The following is a 19,144-nucleotide window of genomic DNA, read 5'->3' on the forward strand; positions in this document are numbered from 1 at the left end:
ATAAGATTGGGGCCCTGGTTCTAGAAGGTAAAAGGCCACACAGCACATGGTCCTAAAAAGCAGGGTGTCTGATTACTGTGCATCCAGTTTGGCCACCTAAGCTATTGCTTATCAGAAGCAAGGGTGATATCTGTCCCCTGAACACATGCAGGACTTCCTGGAGACAGTCCCAGTGGTTTATAAACGGGTTCCTATTACAAGGAGAATACATGGCAGGTGTAGTCTTATCTATGATACAATACTGAAATCTGTGTCACAGGTAGCTTTGAGCAATACTAACAGTGTCCTGGTGTTTGCCTTGCAATACAAAACATAAGGTGTATGTTACTTTAGTTTAGAGCATAGCACCTGAGAGGTTAGAGTGTCATGATACTAAATTTACAACTGAAAGATAGCAGTTCCAATCCCCACAACAGCCAAGGTGTATTATACCAAAAACCGCAGTCTGGTCTCTCATGATAAGTGCCTTTTTAACCTTTATTTACCCAGGGGACTTTGTGCTTTTGTAAGTGGTATCATTACAGTATCCTTTTGGAATCACATCTGCTGAGCAGTTTGTTACAAACATAGAAACAGCCATCCTCTTCTGACTCAAGTGCCATAAACCGTTAACCAAGTGCCTAGTTAAATAAGAACCTTACCTTATGGGGCACAAATCTGTCTAAATGCCCATTTACATACATGAGTTCTGTGTTCACAGGTTGCAGGCTACACTTGTATTGGTATATACGGTAGGATGCCGCTCTGTTGAATTTGGCAATTGCTTATGACAACTGTCAGACTCGGTGTCCCATTGCCCAGAGGAATTGTTCCACTCCTACATAAGTCACAACAACCAACACAGCTATCAAAAGCCTTTTGTTCTTTAAAAGTGATTGTGGAAATTTTGGAGTGTCTTATCATTTTTGTTTGTGTGAGTGACAAGGAAGACTCAAACACAGGGTTTAAAACATAGGGACTAACAGGACACAGGTGAACTCGAAAAGACATGATTGGCTAAGCCTTAGCCAATTGGGCCTTTTTTATGGCCAAGGAGTCATTTTAACTGAAAACTAATGGTTGGAATGGACTCGGCAGCCCCAAAAAAAAAACTAATTACACACCTCATACGCTCATATTGTCCATTCTTTTCCCCTCCCTTTAATGCCAGGCCCTCAGGATACGCCCAACTTTGATTGGCTCCCACAAAGTTTCTCAAGAGAGTTGTGATTGAAAAAGTTCAGAGGTGATAGTAGACACCTTTATGAACACATTTGTGAAGAAAGCTATTGGTAATGATTACGTTCCCAGATTGGTCCAGCGCTCGGCTATCTTTCCCTTACTAGTAGTCAAATGTCAACTTTATGATCTTGACGGAACTTTGCAGATAAACGTAGGAATTTGTGGATTTATTCTATACTAGTCCGTATTGAATAAAATCTATTGCTAAAGGTTAAAAGAGACTATCAACAATCATGATTCTTTTATTATAACAAACTTTACAATATTTAGAAAGGTCTCAGATGAAGAGCCCACCTTTCAAACCTCTATCTATTATGGTGCAACTCTTACAGATGAAATTACAGATAAGTTCCCCTAATGATTTGCAGAAACGCCAGAAAGTGTCACCAAGTACAAGGCACATGCATGACAACCAGGCATACCCGCTTATCAAGTGAACATTCCACAGAAACCCTCTGAGTGACAAATCCAATATCAGTGACAGAAAGCAATATTTCCTTCTTCCCACATGACCAGCATGCTTCAACGAAACCTACACACAATGGCCAAAGACATAATCTGAACAAGTAGAGAAATTAAAGGTCAATATGGAATAAATTAGCTGGGTAGCACCCAGAACTGTGGATACATGGAGTTGGTCACATTCCAAGTTCTAGTCAGCTGCATTAATAGAAGGTCAAACGTACAGCGTAAAGTCAAAGCAAGCTTAAATGTTAGTAGAGTAGAGCTCCTAGTGACTGACCTTCTACATGCTTTAGCTTGTTCTGGCCTCTTGATAAATTGATCTCACACAAGTGACTAATGATACTTGTTACTCCCTGTGACTGATTGCCCCCCTCTTCTTAAATGCATATTTTGTTGCAGAGGGTGACCCGTATCTCAGGCTTATTGGTTGGGGGTTGGTGTTTAATACTGTACTCCAGGAACCCAGAAATGTGTATGATGTGACTGATATGGTTACAGAGAGCTGAGCTGTATAATAGTTTCATATTGAATAGTTGGCACTGATACAACACATGATACCGCCCGGCTCAGTAGGTTTATTTCCGCAGAGAAGTTGCTAAGCAGTACATTGTTGTTGTATGTAATTCTATCCTGTACTGTATATGATTGTGTATACATGGAAGACAAGTGCACTGCGTACAGCACATACAGTACAGTAAGTATAGTCTATGTATGTCTATAGTGTGGTTTTACCTTTTTTCTTCTGTTTTTAATTGACTGATTGAACACTTTAAAATTTGTACCGAGGTGTTAATAGTATAACACAAAAAGCCTATAGGGGCTTTGTTCCATCGTGGTCCTGTTTTTGTGTTTGGTGTTAATGTACAGAAAGCCAGAGCACATAAAGTAGTATATAATACACATGACAATTAAGTTGAACTTGAACATAAAAAGCCCACTGACTCTGGGTCATTCCCATTGGTATGTTCGTGTAACTAAACATATACATGTAGTGAGTAGTGACACTAGCAGTCCAGATAGAACGGCTTCTGACCCTGAATGAAATCAAATCAATCATTAAGTTGACTAATCTAATTCTATGCAATGATAACGCCATGCACAAGTGTCTGTTTTTGTTTTCTATTATCTTTGGGTTTTCCTCTACAGAACAGATCATATTGACATTGACAACATAGTATATACTTCACACCAAGGCAGCATTTCACAAACATTTTGCTAGAAAAATAAGAGCTCATACAAGAAATACAAGCACATGTTGCAGAGAAAGGCCAACATAACAGGTCTAGAAAGTACATGGACATGCTGTACATGAAGCATAAACTGTAGTCCAATAGCAAATTGCATAACATGACATGACATGTATGACAATAAACAAAGTCGTAACACACAGTCAAGGCTATCAATGAAGCAGACCACTTACTGGAAGATGTGTGTGTACTGCAAATAGAAGACATTAATAACACAAGTGCTGGGCTGATTTGTACCAGCCATTCACTGTCAACAACTAGGTATTGAAGTCAACATCAATAATAGTATATTAAACTGCTGGATATGTTACAAGCAGGTCTTTCCCTGAAATCCCAGCATTATGGACACAACGAAGTGTATCGTTTTAAACATTTTTCGGGAAGCTTACCTTGCTTGGAATCCTGAGGTTTTCCACAGGACTGAGGTCGGCCATGCTCTCCTGAGGGCTCTTCAGGCCCTGTTAATAACAATATCCACTTTTTACGATGATATCTCATTCACTCTCACAATAATCATATCAAATATATAAGAAAGACTGATCGCAAGCAAATCACGAGGACACCTTTCAGCTGCAAAATCATCAGCTCGTGCGCACTGCTTGCTGCATAACAGGATACTAGCAATACAAATGGAAGTGATAAGCATATTTCTGAAAAGTGGTACTCTTCTGAAAAGTGGTACTCAATAATATGTCTGCTGGGCAAGCTGTCTAGTATTACTGTGCAAGATGAGAACTTCTATGACCGCCCACATTTCCCATTGTTGTGCCCCTGTTGTTGAGGATGGCTAATGATAAGCCCAACATGACTGAATAACTCTTCATGCGACATGACTGAATAACTCTTCATGCGACATGCTTCATGAATAATGAAGGGTGGGAATCTTTTCTGCATGTAAACCGGACAAAACTGCTCTTTGTAGAGTCTTTGGGTTATAATATCTCAGCTGTTATCAAACTGCTGTATGTTATGTGTTATTCTCTGCTGCAAGGAAACGAGCTGTCAAATTAGCGAGCTAGCATGGCTGTGATGCTCCATCTGTCAGAGGGATCTGGGATGGGAGACTCATGGTTTATCTCACCTGACGGGCCATCAGCGACTTGATCTTCTGCATCGCAAATCAAAGTGTTATTCAGTGTTAAAAACCAATACATTTAAGGCAGGTTTGTTTATGGTGTCAACGGTCTAACACTACGAGAAGGAAGCCATGGTTAAACATCACGTGATTGATACAGGAACCGGAACGATCGCAGAGCATCATGGGAGGTGTAGTTTCAACCAGATTGAATGGTAGTAGTTGTGCTTCTTTTTATTTTATTCAAGTGTTTGATAATAACAGAACATACATTTAAATATTACAACCACAGATATTCATGGGTTGCCAAACTTAAACTATTCGTATATCTATTCATTTGTTGTTTTTTAAGTTAATGCAGTGATTATAAAATTATGGCAATAGGCCTATATTGCTATTATTTGTCATGCCACTTGGTGGTGGTAGCAGTTTAACCTGATAATGACACAGGTGCATAATATAAGTATACAAGTGCATTAAATACAGTTTAAAATATCTAATGTAATTACACATTTATTTCTCTCTATAGCAATTTGTTGAGTACAGTTATCAAAAATATATAAATATCAACAATTACATCATCATCATCCTGCTTTGGCTCCTGCTTTGACTCTGGCAAACTTGAAGTTGCACATGGATGTACATTATAGATTAGAACCTTGACAGATACCTGTCGGGATAACTGTTTGAGAGACTTATAGGCTATAATACATTTTATGCATTGCTAATAGGCTGTATTATATTTATATAGCCTACAGATACTCACTGTTGACACTGTACATTGTCCTATTCACTGTTGATTGTCTTTACATATTTCATTGGTGATAGAGGTCTATTTATTCATATGAAAGTTGACACCTGAATGTCCCGATGGGGATCAAGATTATCTTATCTTGTCACTTACTAAAAAGTCTCATCCAAACTATTAAATGCCTCCAAAATCATGTTTAATTAAAAAATAAGGCCATGCAAATCTATAATTGAGCCTATTTTCTAATTTGCTCCTTTGGGAGTTATTCTGGGCACTTCTTGGCTGAAAGCAGGCAGAATTCCTTAGACATCAGGCATGATGGGCTGCTGCAGGGCTCTAGTGTTTAATGATGCCTCAGGTTATTTCCCAGTCAAATGAAGGCAAGGCAAAACTCTCCTTGGGTGGATTTAGTCTACTGTTGTTTGTTAGCCATCCACAGTGTGGAGCCTCCCTTAAAGCATACACTGAGACGGAACAGATGGCAACCCCTACCAGGAGATATCACTTTAAACACACAGCGATCTCAACTGGCCAGGAGAGCAAGCTATAATTACTGCTAGACTTAATAAACTTCAGGATTGTTATGCAGCAAAGGCTCTCCCTATCAATGAGAAAGAATAAATACTGATAATAACCCGTCTAGCATTTGTCCCTGCAGTGTAACTCTCTATGTACTGAAATAATTACAGCAACATGATGCTATGATAATGCAGTGGACATCCATATTGATTGTAACCCAATCTACTGTATGATTTGCCATGACTTGGTCTGGAATAGCAAACAGGCAACCCGTTTTTAGAGGTAATTTGCTCACAGATCTCAGTGCTACGAATCACTTATCGTATGGCATTTTAAACACTCTAAGAGCAATCTCTGTTCCCTATCCCTCTCTGGACAGGACATTCTTGAGTGTTAATTTAAAACAGACCCTATAACACTCTCAGAGTTACAGTAAATGAACAGTCCAGATTTGACAGTCTTTTTCCCTCTGCTTGTCTGTCGTTCTCTCCCTCCCACACACATACTGTACACACACACGGTTGCATCTATTTGGGACAAGGTATCAGCAGGAGCAGGTGGAGGGCATTCTGCCACATGCTGAACCATCCGTCTGTCTACACCCCCCAGTAGCTACACAAGCAACACAACAACACACACAAGACTGCATCTGCCAGGAGAAGTCCTTGACTTCTGCACCGGTTTTCAAACTTATATACCTGTGGTATTCATAGAATGGTGTGCAGATGAACTGTCACTATAGACTCTTAATTTCATCCTACATTTCAGTTTCTTTTTAATACAGGCTGGCTACAGCTCAACGAGTTAGTAAGATGGACAGATTTACTATCCACAGCCAAAATCAGCATCTGTTCTGACCAGTGTATTGTATAATAAGTGATGATACTGTTTCATTAATTCACTTCCAATAAAGGCAAGCATTAGCAGACATTGAACACAGTAAAATGGCTAATGGTTGGTCGCCAGAAATAATGACTTTCGATGACTCACAGTGTCAAACTATTATAAATGTTTATTCAAATACAAAAAAGCACACATGTAAATGGAAACTGTACAATAACTTAGGAAACAGGATTTGTTGTCCCTCACACAATATTGGTGAAATATTGCTGAAATGAAGAACTGCTACATTCATTTTTCATAGATACAGTAATATATCCAGTGAAAATACTTAAGTAGACACATATGAAATTCATAAAGAATCTGCAATATAAATCATTATACAATATTTACAGTTTGACACCATGTTCATCGGTACCGATTCCATGCCGTATAAAATGCATTGTTACAAACGCCTGCAAAACAGACTATCTTTTGGGGAAGGCTCAGAATAGAATCACTGAATACTAACTGTGCTTAGATAACAAATAAAATCTTCATAATTTAAATTAAATAAATATTTGAAATAAGTAGGCCATAGGAAGATCGAGTGCCAGCTTGCAGCAGGCACAATGCAACACAGGGCATATGAACAACAACTTGCAAGGACAACAGGCACAATTTGAGATGGCTTTAGCATTTGGTATACTTTAACACAAATATCAAGCCATAAGCTCACAATAATGTCAACAAAAGACATTTAACATCCGTGCAAAAATCGGGGCAATAACAGTGCGTGATCAGGTTGGATGCCCATATAAAATTCCTTCATCCTTTGTGACAAAAAGAGGTTAATTGAAACAAGTGCTTCAGGCTTTGGTAACAGAGACACCTGCTACATACTGTAAGAGTCTCATGAGGAAAAACTAATGATAGGCGGCCTGCATCTCAAGTCTCTGGTTCAAAGTCACTTCAGCAAACTCTGGGTGGGGGTTTCAGGAACATGCCTGATGACATCATAGATGGTCATGTGGAGATCCTGAACTGCCTCTAGGCGGGCAAGAGATCTGCATGATGCCTAGAAGACAAGAGGACGTGGAGATTAAGTCTACGGTGAAAACTGGATGAAAAACAAAGCTATTGCTGAATCCACAACAAAATAATAATAATAATACCTGTGTGGATTCCATTTTACCAGGGATGGAGACAAACTCATAGATGCCAAAATCCTCAGTTGCATCCTCGTGACCTGTTGACAGAAATGATTCAATGGCAGTGAACTTCCATTCGCTAATGACAAGTTACCTGAAGCACTTAGTTAGACGACATACTCTATCTACACTTAGTTAGACCACTTAGATGCTCTATCTATTGTGTTAGGCTGTAGGCTACAGCAAAGCCTTATGTATGTTACTGTCACATGTTGTTTGATTAAATATACATTTTCATCAAGCGACACAGTTGTGTGACAAGTTTAAATTAGCCCTAACCTAGTTGTATGCAATAAGGCCAAACCCAAGATTTTCTTCTCAGCTGGTATCCTTGAGACCTAAACCAAACCCCAAGACTATTATATTACGAATGATTAGAATTGCAGTTTTTTGGGAAAACCCAACTCTATTGAGACTGAATGCTTCAGAAAACATGCTGTGATTAAATGTAAACGTGCCAGAGTGTTATTGTACTTCTAGGCTACACAATAGTCTATAATGTCTTTAAAAGACAAACAAGTATGCTTATTAAAATGACTATGTTAACAAATGAGTTATGAGGTGTAAAGATACTTTGTTATGAGGAGCATTGTTTACAAAAGCTAGGCTAGATACACAGGAGTGCTTAATAATACTAGCAGACTGGAATGTGGTGTTATCACAGGTGCGCAGGTTAGCTAGCAAGCAACAGCCATTACCTGAACGATGTGGTCTTTTCTGTTCGGTTAGTGGTCTGCAACAGAGAGGCAAACAAGGCAGTTAATTAAATGTAATAAAATGTATTGTGTACTTTCAGTACAGCATACACATTAGTTGTATTAAGTATATATGGCCACGGCTCAGTTGTGATCTTACCGATTGTAGATGCTCATGATCACTGTTGATTGAAGGGGAGAGAGAGATAGAGAGACAGACAGAGAGAAGGGGTGGGGGGGATTAGAAACAGGAAAGTTTCTATTTACCATCTCACTGTGTCTTGGCTCTGGTTCCCTTCAACTGATAATAAATGTCAACATCAAAGGCGCTAACTGTGGCAGCTGTTAGTCTTACCATAGGCAAACTGTGGTAGTTTTCATACCAGTTGACTTGTCAAATAAGATTCACATTCTACCCACAAAATGATCTGTGGCCTTGGAGTTTAAAACATCATCCACAATAATTATATTACCATAATTATAATCATAATTACCTTTTTTAAGAAAAAGTTAGCAATCACTTTACAAGCTCAGTAAAGTGTAAAATAAAACTAAAACTCACCTCTCTTGGGATGACAGGATCTCCGGAGGAAAACCAGCAGCATACAGCCAATGATGAACAGAGAGCAGACAGTGATGGCTGCCAGCGGATTGTTTGCCAGAGGATTGCTTTTCTGGATGTGCTTCTCTTGGCCTGGGAACAAAACAAGGAGATAAACTCATATTTAAGGATGTTTTCATATTATTTATGTTATAGTTGATAATTACGGTAGTACATACTACTACATAGCCTCTTGGCTGCAGCCCCCCTATTGTGAAATGGCAAAACAGACCCACACGCATCACACACACATACACAGTGTGTGTGTGTGTGTGTGTGTGTGTGTGTGTGTGTGTGTGTGTGTGTGTGTGTGTGTGTGTGTGTGTGTGTGTGTGTGTGTGTGTGTGTGTGTGTAAAGTAATGAAAATAGCAGATCTACAAGCTATCAATATGTCATATGGCAACACATAGTAAACTTGTACATATTCACTGGATTGGGTTGGATTGGCCCTGCTAGCGGTCCCATTGTGCCCCTGGCATCCACTTTTAAAACCTGCCTGAACCATACTCGTGACCACTTTTTCAAGTAGATCCTGAGCGGGCACGGTTTGTTGATCCATACCCGGGTGCAGTAAACAGTATTCACACTAATGAACAGGACTTTGTAGGCTACTTGGATGCATGGTCTGAGTCCCTGATGTGAAAGTGTCATATGATCTGAAACAAGTTTTTGCTTAATATGAAGTCCATACAAGAAGCACTACATATTTGACAGTACATATTTATTCATCATACTACTGATGATGAGACTGTTCATTGATACTTTGACTACAATTATATTTCCGTATATCTAGCTCACACATCATGCAAATCCTGGTCGGTCCAGATGCAGGACAGATCAGACTTTAAATCTCCTATTTTGTATGTTGTATCTTATTTCTAGTTCCTCTACGTTATTAGCTGTTAAAACTTTTTTATTTTTCACTCTTAAACTTAGATGTATCTGTCCTGTGTTTCCTATGTGCTGCTGCCAGGATGGGTAGGACTACATGGTTTACAAGAGGTGTTGCATGAAGGTCAAACTGCAATTCATCCTCTGCATAAACAAGCTTTCCGCTATAACGCAACGGCAGAAAATTCTGCACTCAAGCGGGAGACATGGGTAGGACATGAAAGTTATGGAATGCAGCATATATAGACCCCTATGTTCAAAATCACCACTCAACATTGAGAAAGCACAACGTTCTAGACATTGCTATACCGAATGCTATTGAATGAAAGCCAATGCTTTGTTGACTTCTGCTTTTTTATCTTCTATGCAGACTCCTAATCTAGCTAACAGACGTTGCTTTATCTTTTTCATCCTCAGAGCCAACATACGGTAAGTATTTAAAACCAGTCTTTCATCTACGACTCCAAAATACTGCAATGACAGCCTTTTATGATATAGCCAGTATCAGCTGTAGTCATTGTGGTATGCCATCAGTATCACCAAGACAACAAATCAATCTCACACAGAATACACAGAAACTCTGCATGCTATAAAACTTGGTCAACAAACACACCAGCTGTTAGCTGCTGTTTGCCTTCCCATAGAGGCACTGGACTTAGGTAGCCATCAAACCACTGGGACTGCTACTTAGCAACTGGCTGGAAAACCCAATATTCATATGAACCATATCTCTTAAATTGCATTCATAATTCAATTCTGTCTCTGGTCATTTGGATTAACAAACAGTTGTGAGGCTTCACAGCGCAAGATGCTGCCTCCAAACTGCACAGATTGATCCAATCCACTCTTCTCTCTCCAGGGGCGTCACAAGGGGGGGGGGGGGACTGAGTTACTAGGGCCCAAGGTGGAGGGGCCTTACTTATTTTATACTTTAGCTATTGAAAAATAGCAGATATACAAGCTCACAGCATGTCACCGAGTGCAGCGCTGCGAGCTTGTAGATCTTTTTTGAGAAGTCGTGAAAATGTGTGCAAATCTTTGAATATAGTATTTTTTAAGCAAACATTTGTAACTCAAATTTTGCTTCTGTCGTAAGCAAATATTTAGTTCCCTGAAACTAAATATTTTGGGATGGGAGTCTATGGCCAAATACATATAATTTTGGGGGTCTTTGAGCACCACTGACAAAAAAAACAAGATTTTTCAAAAATAGAAGATCTACAAGCTCACAGTGCGTCATTCTGTTAAAGCACAAAATAATGCGTAATAATGTGTTCCCGATCTAAATGGGTTAAACCACCTCCCCCTTTGAAGAACATTCATGGGGGGCCGGCAGTGAATCCTTGTACCCAGGGCCCGGAACTCTCCATCCAGCCCCACCTGCTTCCAACTTGGCTAGCATTCATCACTGTCAAACTATCTCTCTGACTCCCTCATCAACCCCTTCTGCTTTTGGCATGACATCATCATGTGATTCCCAGATTCCACCCACCTGTCACTAAGCTGGCCACCAGCAGCGTGAACTGGGCCTCGTCCTGCTTCTGCGTCACATTGTTGAACGCCCGGCACAGGTAATCCTCAGGCTGGGCCAACCGGTAGGACCGAACCTCCAACCGGGGACCTTCTGTGATGACCTGGGTGGCGTTGCTGCTCTTCGAGATCCACACGTAGGTGTTGGGCGGGTTGGAGTCTGCCTGGCAATCGAAGAAGACCAGCTCTCCTGGGTTGATTGTGAACACTGCTCCAGTCCGCAGGCCCTGGCCCGAGTTCACCTCCAGGTTGTAAGGACCATCTGGGTTAGGAAAGACATTACAGGTCAGTAAGAGAGCTTAATTATGCAGCTTATAATTATGTAACTCAACGCAGGTGAATGTTAACCTGGTGAAACGCTAACCTGCCGACGCAGGAGAGTAGCTAACCTGCCGACGTTGGTGAATGTTAACCTCTATGCCTAAACCTAACCCAAACCCTAACCCTAACCTCAGTATAGCTAACCTGCCGTTGGGACGTAGAAATAGCGAGATTTCCCCATATTAGTGTGGTTAACAAGGACATTGATAGTACAAAGTAAAAATATGGTTTACTTTTACTATTTTCTTTGGTCTGAAGATGGAATTCACAGGCTGTGACTTTCCAAGAAAGATTCCATCCAGTAAACAATGGACAGGTACTTTATGTATGGTATTAGAAGCTTTGACCATTATAATCCCTCATCTCTGTATCCAGGTGTTTAATAAGCCAAATGTGCTAAAACTCACAACCGGTTAAGAGAGACTTTATTGGAAGCAACAATACAATATGGCATGCTGAGAGAACACATAAACAATGCTGCTTTTATTTAACGTGCTCCTGGTCCTAAATGGAACATGTTCATAAAACAGGCCATGCTCTTGGGTGACGTTAGTCAGTCCTTACATGCAAAATTTCCAGTCAGTCGGGTGTGTTTCAGTGTTTTGTGAATCCACGCTCTGTGTAAAAAGACAACACTCCAGTTCTATTGGAATGAAGTTCAAAATATAGTAAAGAAGTGGTTTCAAAGGGCACATTACGAGAAAAGGGAATACTAAAATGTATTCATTAAACTAAAATTGAATAAATGTCAACCTAGAATTAACAATAATAAATCTGGCATTGCTTGCTTGCTAACAGATTATCTGTTATTATAACAGATAATGCCAGTTTGTGACCGTTTTCCCCCATTTTTCATTTTATTTAATTTTAGAATTTCAGTTCTGCTTTTCCACAGCACGGCCTTGACCCGAGACGAGAGACAGGAAACAGGGGGTAGCATGAGTTTAATGAGATGTGACACACTGGCACAGGTCTAGGGTCAGGTACGTATATGAACCTATATATTTAACCTAGTAAGTAAATAACTATACGCAATAACTGGTTCAGCCACCAACCCATGCTATTTGCTTTTTTAAAGGTCAAATATTAACATATTGTGTCCAAAAGATCACTTTGTAAAATGTCTGTTAGTGCATGCAACTTCACGCTGACATTAACAATGTAGAGTTGATGCTAGAACAGAGGGTATCTGTCATCCATGTGTACCCATGCAAATACCTGCCACGTGTTCCCAGTTCTCAGCAAGTAGTCACCTCATACTGATTTACATACAGGGTAATCTAACGAGGGGCGGAAAAAGTTCACTTGAGTAAAAGTAGAGATATCTCACAAAAAAATGACTCGTTAAAGTGAAATCTTTATTACCTGTACTTATAAGTACCAAAATGAATGATCTGATAGTAAATGTACTTATGTACAGGTATGTACACTATTTTCATTGGCTTAGAATGCCAGTGTATGGGGAAAGGTATTGAAGTAAAAAGTAAATATCTTCTATAATGGAACTAGAAAAGTGCACTCCTTGGAGTGTAGGTCTCCGCCAGGCCAGATTGCCTACCCAGGGCCCCAATCTTTGGAAGGTTAAATGAAATGGAATCTGAAAAATCGGACAGATTTGATTGTATGATATATGGTTCAAAACGTGAAGTGGGCAGTTATAGCTCCACCATGAGGCCATGATTGAATAATGTTCAGGGTGCAGGTTCGTGAATGGTTTCACGCCGATCGGTCCAATGTGTCAGAGATTGGCCGTTCACAGACACACCAACTGACTGACAGATGGAATTACATGTAAATAAATATAACCAAGTAAAGTACCGATCCTCAGAAAAGTACTTGCAAAGTAGTTTTACTTGAGTATTTACCACCTCTCATGGTAATACATACAAGTACATACATACGAGTTCAACAGGATGAGGACGAAAAGGCAAAAAGAGAACTCCAAAAAGGGAAGTTCCCGTTTTCTCAGCTCTAGTTAAATGAACAATTGTTTAAATTTTAACGTGCAGCCAAGTCAAAATCCTTGAATGCCCAAATGTACAGGTACTTGGTCAATAAAAGGCCTGGTCATCATTCTATACTCACAGTAGACATTGAGGGCTGAAGTCCTGCTCTGGTTCTGGCTGACCGGGTTACTGGCCACACACCGGTACTCCCCAATGTCCTCTTTCCTCACTGGACTGATCACCAGTGTAGAGTTGTCCTGGGAGAACCAGTGTCTGTCACTGGAACCCAGAAGGGTGTTGTTCCGCAGCCACTGGAACCCGATTCTGGTTCCTCTCTCAACGGAACAAGTCCAGGTGACGTTCCCCTTGTCCTCCACAACTGTATGTGACGGACTCTTCTTGATGACAGGAGTAGAGACAGGAACTAAAGAAACACAGATACCGTAAGCTGCCATGTTTTCATTGCACTGTTGCAGTTTCCAAGAAACCAAGAAAAATGGCATCCACCACATATAAAATAATAGTATTCACTCACCATCCACTGTAACAATCACAGTCTTCTCCACCTTGATAACAGGATCAGTCCTGTTCAGAAACTTTATGTTGAGGTCAAGGTGATAGTCCCCTTCGTCGGCCTGGGTTAAGCTCTGGATTCGCAGGGAGATATTGGGTTCTCTGAAGACAACGTGGTTGTGGTACATCATGTTGATGATGGTGGCAGCTTTGGTAAAGGTCACCAGCACGGTTCTGGCACCGCTTGGCTTGGTGTGAGACCACGACCCCTGGATCTCAGCCTCACTCAAACGGAACTGGGTCTCCACGGCAAGGAGGAGGGACTTCCCTTTCACGCCATGCTGGACTGGTGAGAGGATGCGGATGAACTCACAGCTGACATCTAATTGAGAGGAAGTTGAAGGAGGGATGGAAAAGATGGAAAGATAGATTGAGGGAGGGGGGTGGAGCAAAAGGGATACAAAGATTGAAGAAGATTGTGGAAACAGAGTGAAAAGCAGTGAGAAAGAGAGAGACGAAAGAAAGAAAGACAGACAGTGATTCTGTTAATGCAGTAAGTCAGTGCGGTTCCCAAACCGTTTAGCTCAAGACCCAAAAGAGAAATTAGATGTTTGCCCTGGACCCAAACTACAAGCTCACAACGCGGCACCTACTTCTTGAACATTTGTTTTCTAAATTATGGAATTTCTTAGATTTTTATTTTATTTATTAATGACATTACTTACTTTTTTTAATTAAAGAAAATCTTAGCTTTTTGGGGCATGTTTTGAAATAATAATAATTAAAAACAAAATGTAGGCAACAAGAAATTAAGGGACCCATAAATGGTTTGGGAAACAGCACAGTAAGTCATTCAACCAGGGGACTTTGGCTTGAATCTCCCAGGTAACACATGTGGCTTGGTACACACTGCTACTACTCATTAATATAGCTTCCTAAGTAGGCATGCTCTCAGAGACAGATTCATTATGAACAAACACTCAAGGTGCAGTGTGGTGTGTTCAGGGAGCAGAAGAACCACTCGTTGTGTTCCCTGCATAAGCCTCTAATGTTTCTCATTAAGGGACACCTCTTGGCCTATGCAGAATAGCCCCCAGCCATGACTTGGCAGTGCTCTGTTTTTTGACATAGCATCTTTCAAAATATAAAGGTGTTGCAAAATTATCATTCAAATCGAAAAACATAATAATACACAAGTTACACAAATGTTTCAAAATCTCATGTTGTTAATTTTGAACTATAATGACATTATAATCAAGATATGTGAGTGACACATTATCGTAACATTGCAAAGCATTTTATAATGACTTAAGGTAAATTATAAATGCATAGTAATCAGCTTATAACACATTATTAAAGTTATAAGCAATCATAACTGCTTTATAAGGTCGAGTACCAAATATAAGTCACTCACTGGCTTTATATTTTGGCCAGATATCATCATAGTTTATTATAATTCTCATAGTTGTAATCGGGCCTGGAATTACATCATTTTATGGGCAAGGTTACTTGGCCTTTGGTCTTATACATTTTGTCAAAGGACAAATGCCAGGGCATGAAGGCATGAAGGCCATCCAATAAATCCACAGAATTCTGAATCTCAACAAAAGACACTGGTGTCTAAAAACCTTCTTGACAGGAAAGAGGCAGAGCAATAAATGTATCAGCTGGAACAGTGTGGTTGGGGCACCAAGGCCACTTTAGCCTCTGGGCAAATACGTTTTTGAGGGGCAGAAGGCCAAACTGAGGGGTCACGGCAGCCATACATGTTAATCATTTTATAATGCATTATAAGACTGCTAAAGGCGGGACCGTACCTATGTTCCCCAGGTTCTATGTTCCCCAGGTTCTATGTTCCCCAGGTTCTATGTTCCCCAGGTTCTATGTTCCCCAGGTTTCATGTTCCCCAGGTTCTATGTTCCCCATTTACCCCCACAAAAAAGGTTCTATGTTCCCCACTTACCCAAAAAAGGTGATTATAATTCACTATACTGTAAGTGGTCATTGGGAGATTTAAGCAAAGTTTAAAAGAACAACAGACAAAGGGTTTCTATACTGTAAGAGGTGTAAGTCTGTTTTGTGTGCAAACTATTATATCTTTATTTCAAGTTACTATTGACCCAGATTCCTCTGTCATCGTTGGCAGACACAGACCAGGCCTGTCTTTTTCATCCGGTTGCAAAACAAACACTTGGGCCGTCAGAAGGAGCTTGCTAACTGTTGATGTTGTACACCAAGCTTTCTGTTTACAAACCCCATGGTTGCCAGGTGAGTTTGCTCACCGGTTGAAGACAGCCACCTTAATTGGACAGCAGGAGTCTAGTATTCAATAGCTACCATTGTTTCGACAGGGCTGTTTACATTGTGCTTTAACGGAATTGTTCATTTGATGCCGTATGAATCGTCATTTGGCAGTTATTGGTTTGAATGTCTTAACGCTAATCCATTCTGGGACAATGGAGGTGTCATTTTGCAGGTGGTACGTTTGACAGGCTGGGTGGGTGGATGAAAGGGGGTGTTTTGGGTTCGGGTTGTCAGGTCAAGTTAAGCAGCAGCAGGTAAGTGGACAGAGGAGGAGGATTTTTTACTCATCATCGTCTCATTTTACTGCCACCTCTCTGTCTACCTATTTAGTTTGCCGCTTGTCTTAAAACCCATTAAGACCTGAGATCGATTCTAAAAATCAAGGTCCCCCAAAATCAAATGAATTTGACCGGAGACCCCAATCTCAACATATGTTCTTCCAGGGACCCCCAGAAGCAAAGATTTGAGTTGTAAAAGATTGGTTTAAAAATATATATATTCAAAGATTTGCACAAATGTCCATGATTTTTCAAAAATAGAAGATCTAGAAGCTTGCAGCACAGCACTCTGTGCCGTGCCGAAACTAAAAAGAGAAATTAATGTATTGATTCTATAGAGTGACAATTCAAACTGTTGTAGTTAGCATTGAACAAAAACTAATGTTTACTGTTATTATCATAAATATGAAGTAGTAGTACAATTAAGAATAAATAAAGTTTGCAATGTGTTGTGAGCTTGTACTGATGGTTAATTTGGGTGAGGAGATGTAAGTGCCTAGTGCAGACCCCTGGGGGACTCCGGTTAATGAAGTATATATGGTTAAAGTAGTTAAAGGGGGAGGAATTTGGGGGACGTTTCATCCTTCTACCACGTTTCTGACATTGTATCCCCCCTCCCCCCAAAATAAATCTCTTTTCCTCTGTGTTGTATTATTCCAGCCTCCAGCCTTCTCTTCATGGTGGCCTGTCCACTGTCTTCTCCCATGGGGGAGCTCTAGTCAGCCATCACAATAGACTGACTGTGTGGCTGGTGTTATGTCTTAAATAATACATGCAAGCACCAACAGCCCCATGGCACGCTTAACCCCGACAGGCCTGCAGGCAGGTCTCAGTCTGTCTGTCCGCCTGTAGGGGTGTGTGTGTGTGTGTGTGTGTGTGTGTGTGTGTGTGTGTGTGTGTGTGTGTGTGTGTGTGTGTGTGTGTGTGTGTGTGTGTGTGTGTGTGTGTGTGTGTGTGTGTGTGTGTGTGTGTGTGTGTTGTCAGAAGTGTGCCCCTGTTTACATCAGCAAAGCGGTGAATAGGCAGAAAAAGGCAGGAGTGTGTCGCACCCGCTTCTGCACTGTTGTCGCCCAAACAACACAGGGATTGTTGTGGTGATAAGGAGATTACATATAGTCACAATGGGCTTTGAGGTAAGGGGCACATCTTCTAATCTACACACATACACATGCAGACACACGTACACACTCACACACACAAATTCTAAGAAGTTAACTAAACACAAGCACTCGGAAGCACCTGCCTCCTAGCGCCCTCACATGCGGACAAGTTGTTTGGATGGTAAATACTGTCAAACAGTGCATGTTAAGATGGTGATGTGCCACCATCAGATGCCATGTCCCCCCGCTCCTCTCCAACTGATAATACAAACGCCGTCTTTCAAGCGAGGTTAATGACACAAACATCAATGAAACGGAGAGTCCCTGTTTGAAGATCTTGTCTGGATTTATTTGGTCACATGAGGGCTGTCGGGACCAGTCAGAGTCGCCATGCTATGACCCACTCTTTCCTCTCACTCCTTCCCTATGTCTTATGCTTGCAACTATTAATATTAGTAGTGGCTTAGTCTGTGAAGTCACATCATTATGATTACTATGACACGCGGTATATTGAAAATAACAAAACAACTAAAATAAAGCTGGAAACAATAAGAAAAAATAAATAATAAGAATCTAATAAATATATTTTATTTTAAGTCTAAATGCTATTGTTAGGTGATGTTTTAATCTGTTCTAATCTGTAACTAGATACCTACAATATATTACTTTACAAGCCACATTGCAGAAATATAGGTATGAATACAGACAGACAGCCAAAGAGACAAATACAGATACAGTAGATACAGATATATACCGGTAAGTAATCAAATTAAACTTTAAAATGGACACGTCATTTAAAGATCTATTTTATTGTGCAACTGATTAATGAGCAGACATTGTTGTCAAGACTTCCTTGATGGCAAAACATCCAAGTAATATCTTCAGATGCATGAGCAGCTGTAACAGATCAATTGGAACTTTGCTAAAATTGCTATACAGGTATTCCTACAGCTTCACTCATCAATCTGATCTCCAATCATTAAAAAAACATAAATGGGCAAAATGTGTTTCTAAAGTTCAGAGTCAAGGTTTCGTTCTAACACACCACCATCACCTTCCTCTCTTAGAAAACTCCAACTTCCACTCTCCTCTGCCAACCCAAACACTGCAGCCATAGTGACAGTAACTGTAACAGTAGTAACACTGATAAGCTCAACACTCCAGCCACAACAACCCAAATCATATACCTCTTACCTGCTAGCATGAACAGCGCAGTGCAGATACAGAGCGCCAGTCTTCCCGTGGTCTCCATGACATGTTCTCCTCTGGGGATCCGTGGCACTTGTGACAGACGGAGAAGAGGTGTGAGGGATGTAGCAGAGGAGGACAGGAGGACAGGAGTGTAGGAGGAGGGAGGGGAGGAGGGGGAGGACTGTGGCTGGTTGTGGTGACAACATTTGCCAGGGAAATAAAGCTAGCTACAGCAGCCTGCCCAGAACCCAGGCCCCTCCCAAGTGACATAAGCAGGAAGAGGGCCCACCTGGCAGAGGGACAGCACAGTATGGTCGAAACGCGCGCGCGCGCACACACACACACACACACACACACACACACACACACACACACACACACACACACACACACACACACACACACACACACACACACACACACACACACACACACACACACACACACACACACACACACACACAC

General features: G+C 40.8%; 2 protein-coding genes across 2 annotated transcripts in view; both read right to left on the reverse strand.

Moving 5' to 3' along the window:
- vps50 (VPS50 subunit of EARP/GARPII complex) overlaps nt 1-4,148 on the reverse strand; it is a 170,544-nt gene extending 166,396 nt beyond the window's left edge. The window contains exons 1-2 of the mRNA XM_080734824.1: nt 4,015-4,148; nt 3,323-3,391 (exon numbers count right to left, since the gene is read on the reverse strand). Of these exons, the coding sequence (XP_080590950.1) occupies nt 3,323-3,391; nt 4,015-4,047 (102 nt within the window). The 5' untranslated portion in view covers nt 4,048-4,148. The remainder of the gene's footprint in view (nt 1-3,322; nt 3,392-4,014) is intronic.
- A 2,916-nt stretch (nt 4,149-7,064) lies between these two features.
- hepacam2 (HEPACAM family member 2) lies at nt 7,065-18,786 on the reverse strand (the record flags this gene model as incomplete). Its single annotated transcript, XM_080735119.1, has 9 exons — nt 18,683-18,786; nt 13,829-14,188; nt 13,433-13,717; nt 10,989-11,288; nt 8,566-8,697; nt 8,164-8,185; nt 8,007-8,041; nt 7,273-7,346; nt 7,065-7,175 (listed from the first exon to the last, which is right to left on the reverse strand). The coding sequence occupies exons 1-9, from the start codon at nt 18,738-18,740 to the stop codon at nt 7,065-7,067; spliced, it is 1,377 nt and encodes a 458-aa protein (XP_080591245.1). The 5' UTR covers nt 18,741-18,786.
- Nucleotides 18,787-19,144: the final 358 nt, after the last annotated feature.

Source organism: Nannobrachium achirus, assembly GCF_963921795.1.
Source record: "Nannobrachium achirus genome assembly, chromosome: 10".
NCBI classification, from domain to species: domain Eukaryota; kingdom Metazoa; phylum Chordata; class Actinopteri; order Myctophiformes; family Myctophidae; genus Nannobrachium; species Nannobrachium achirus.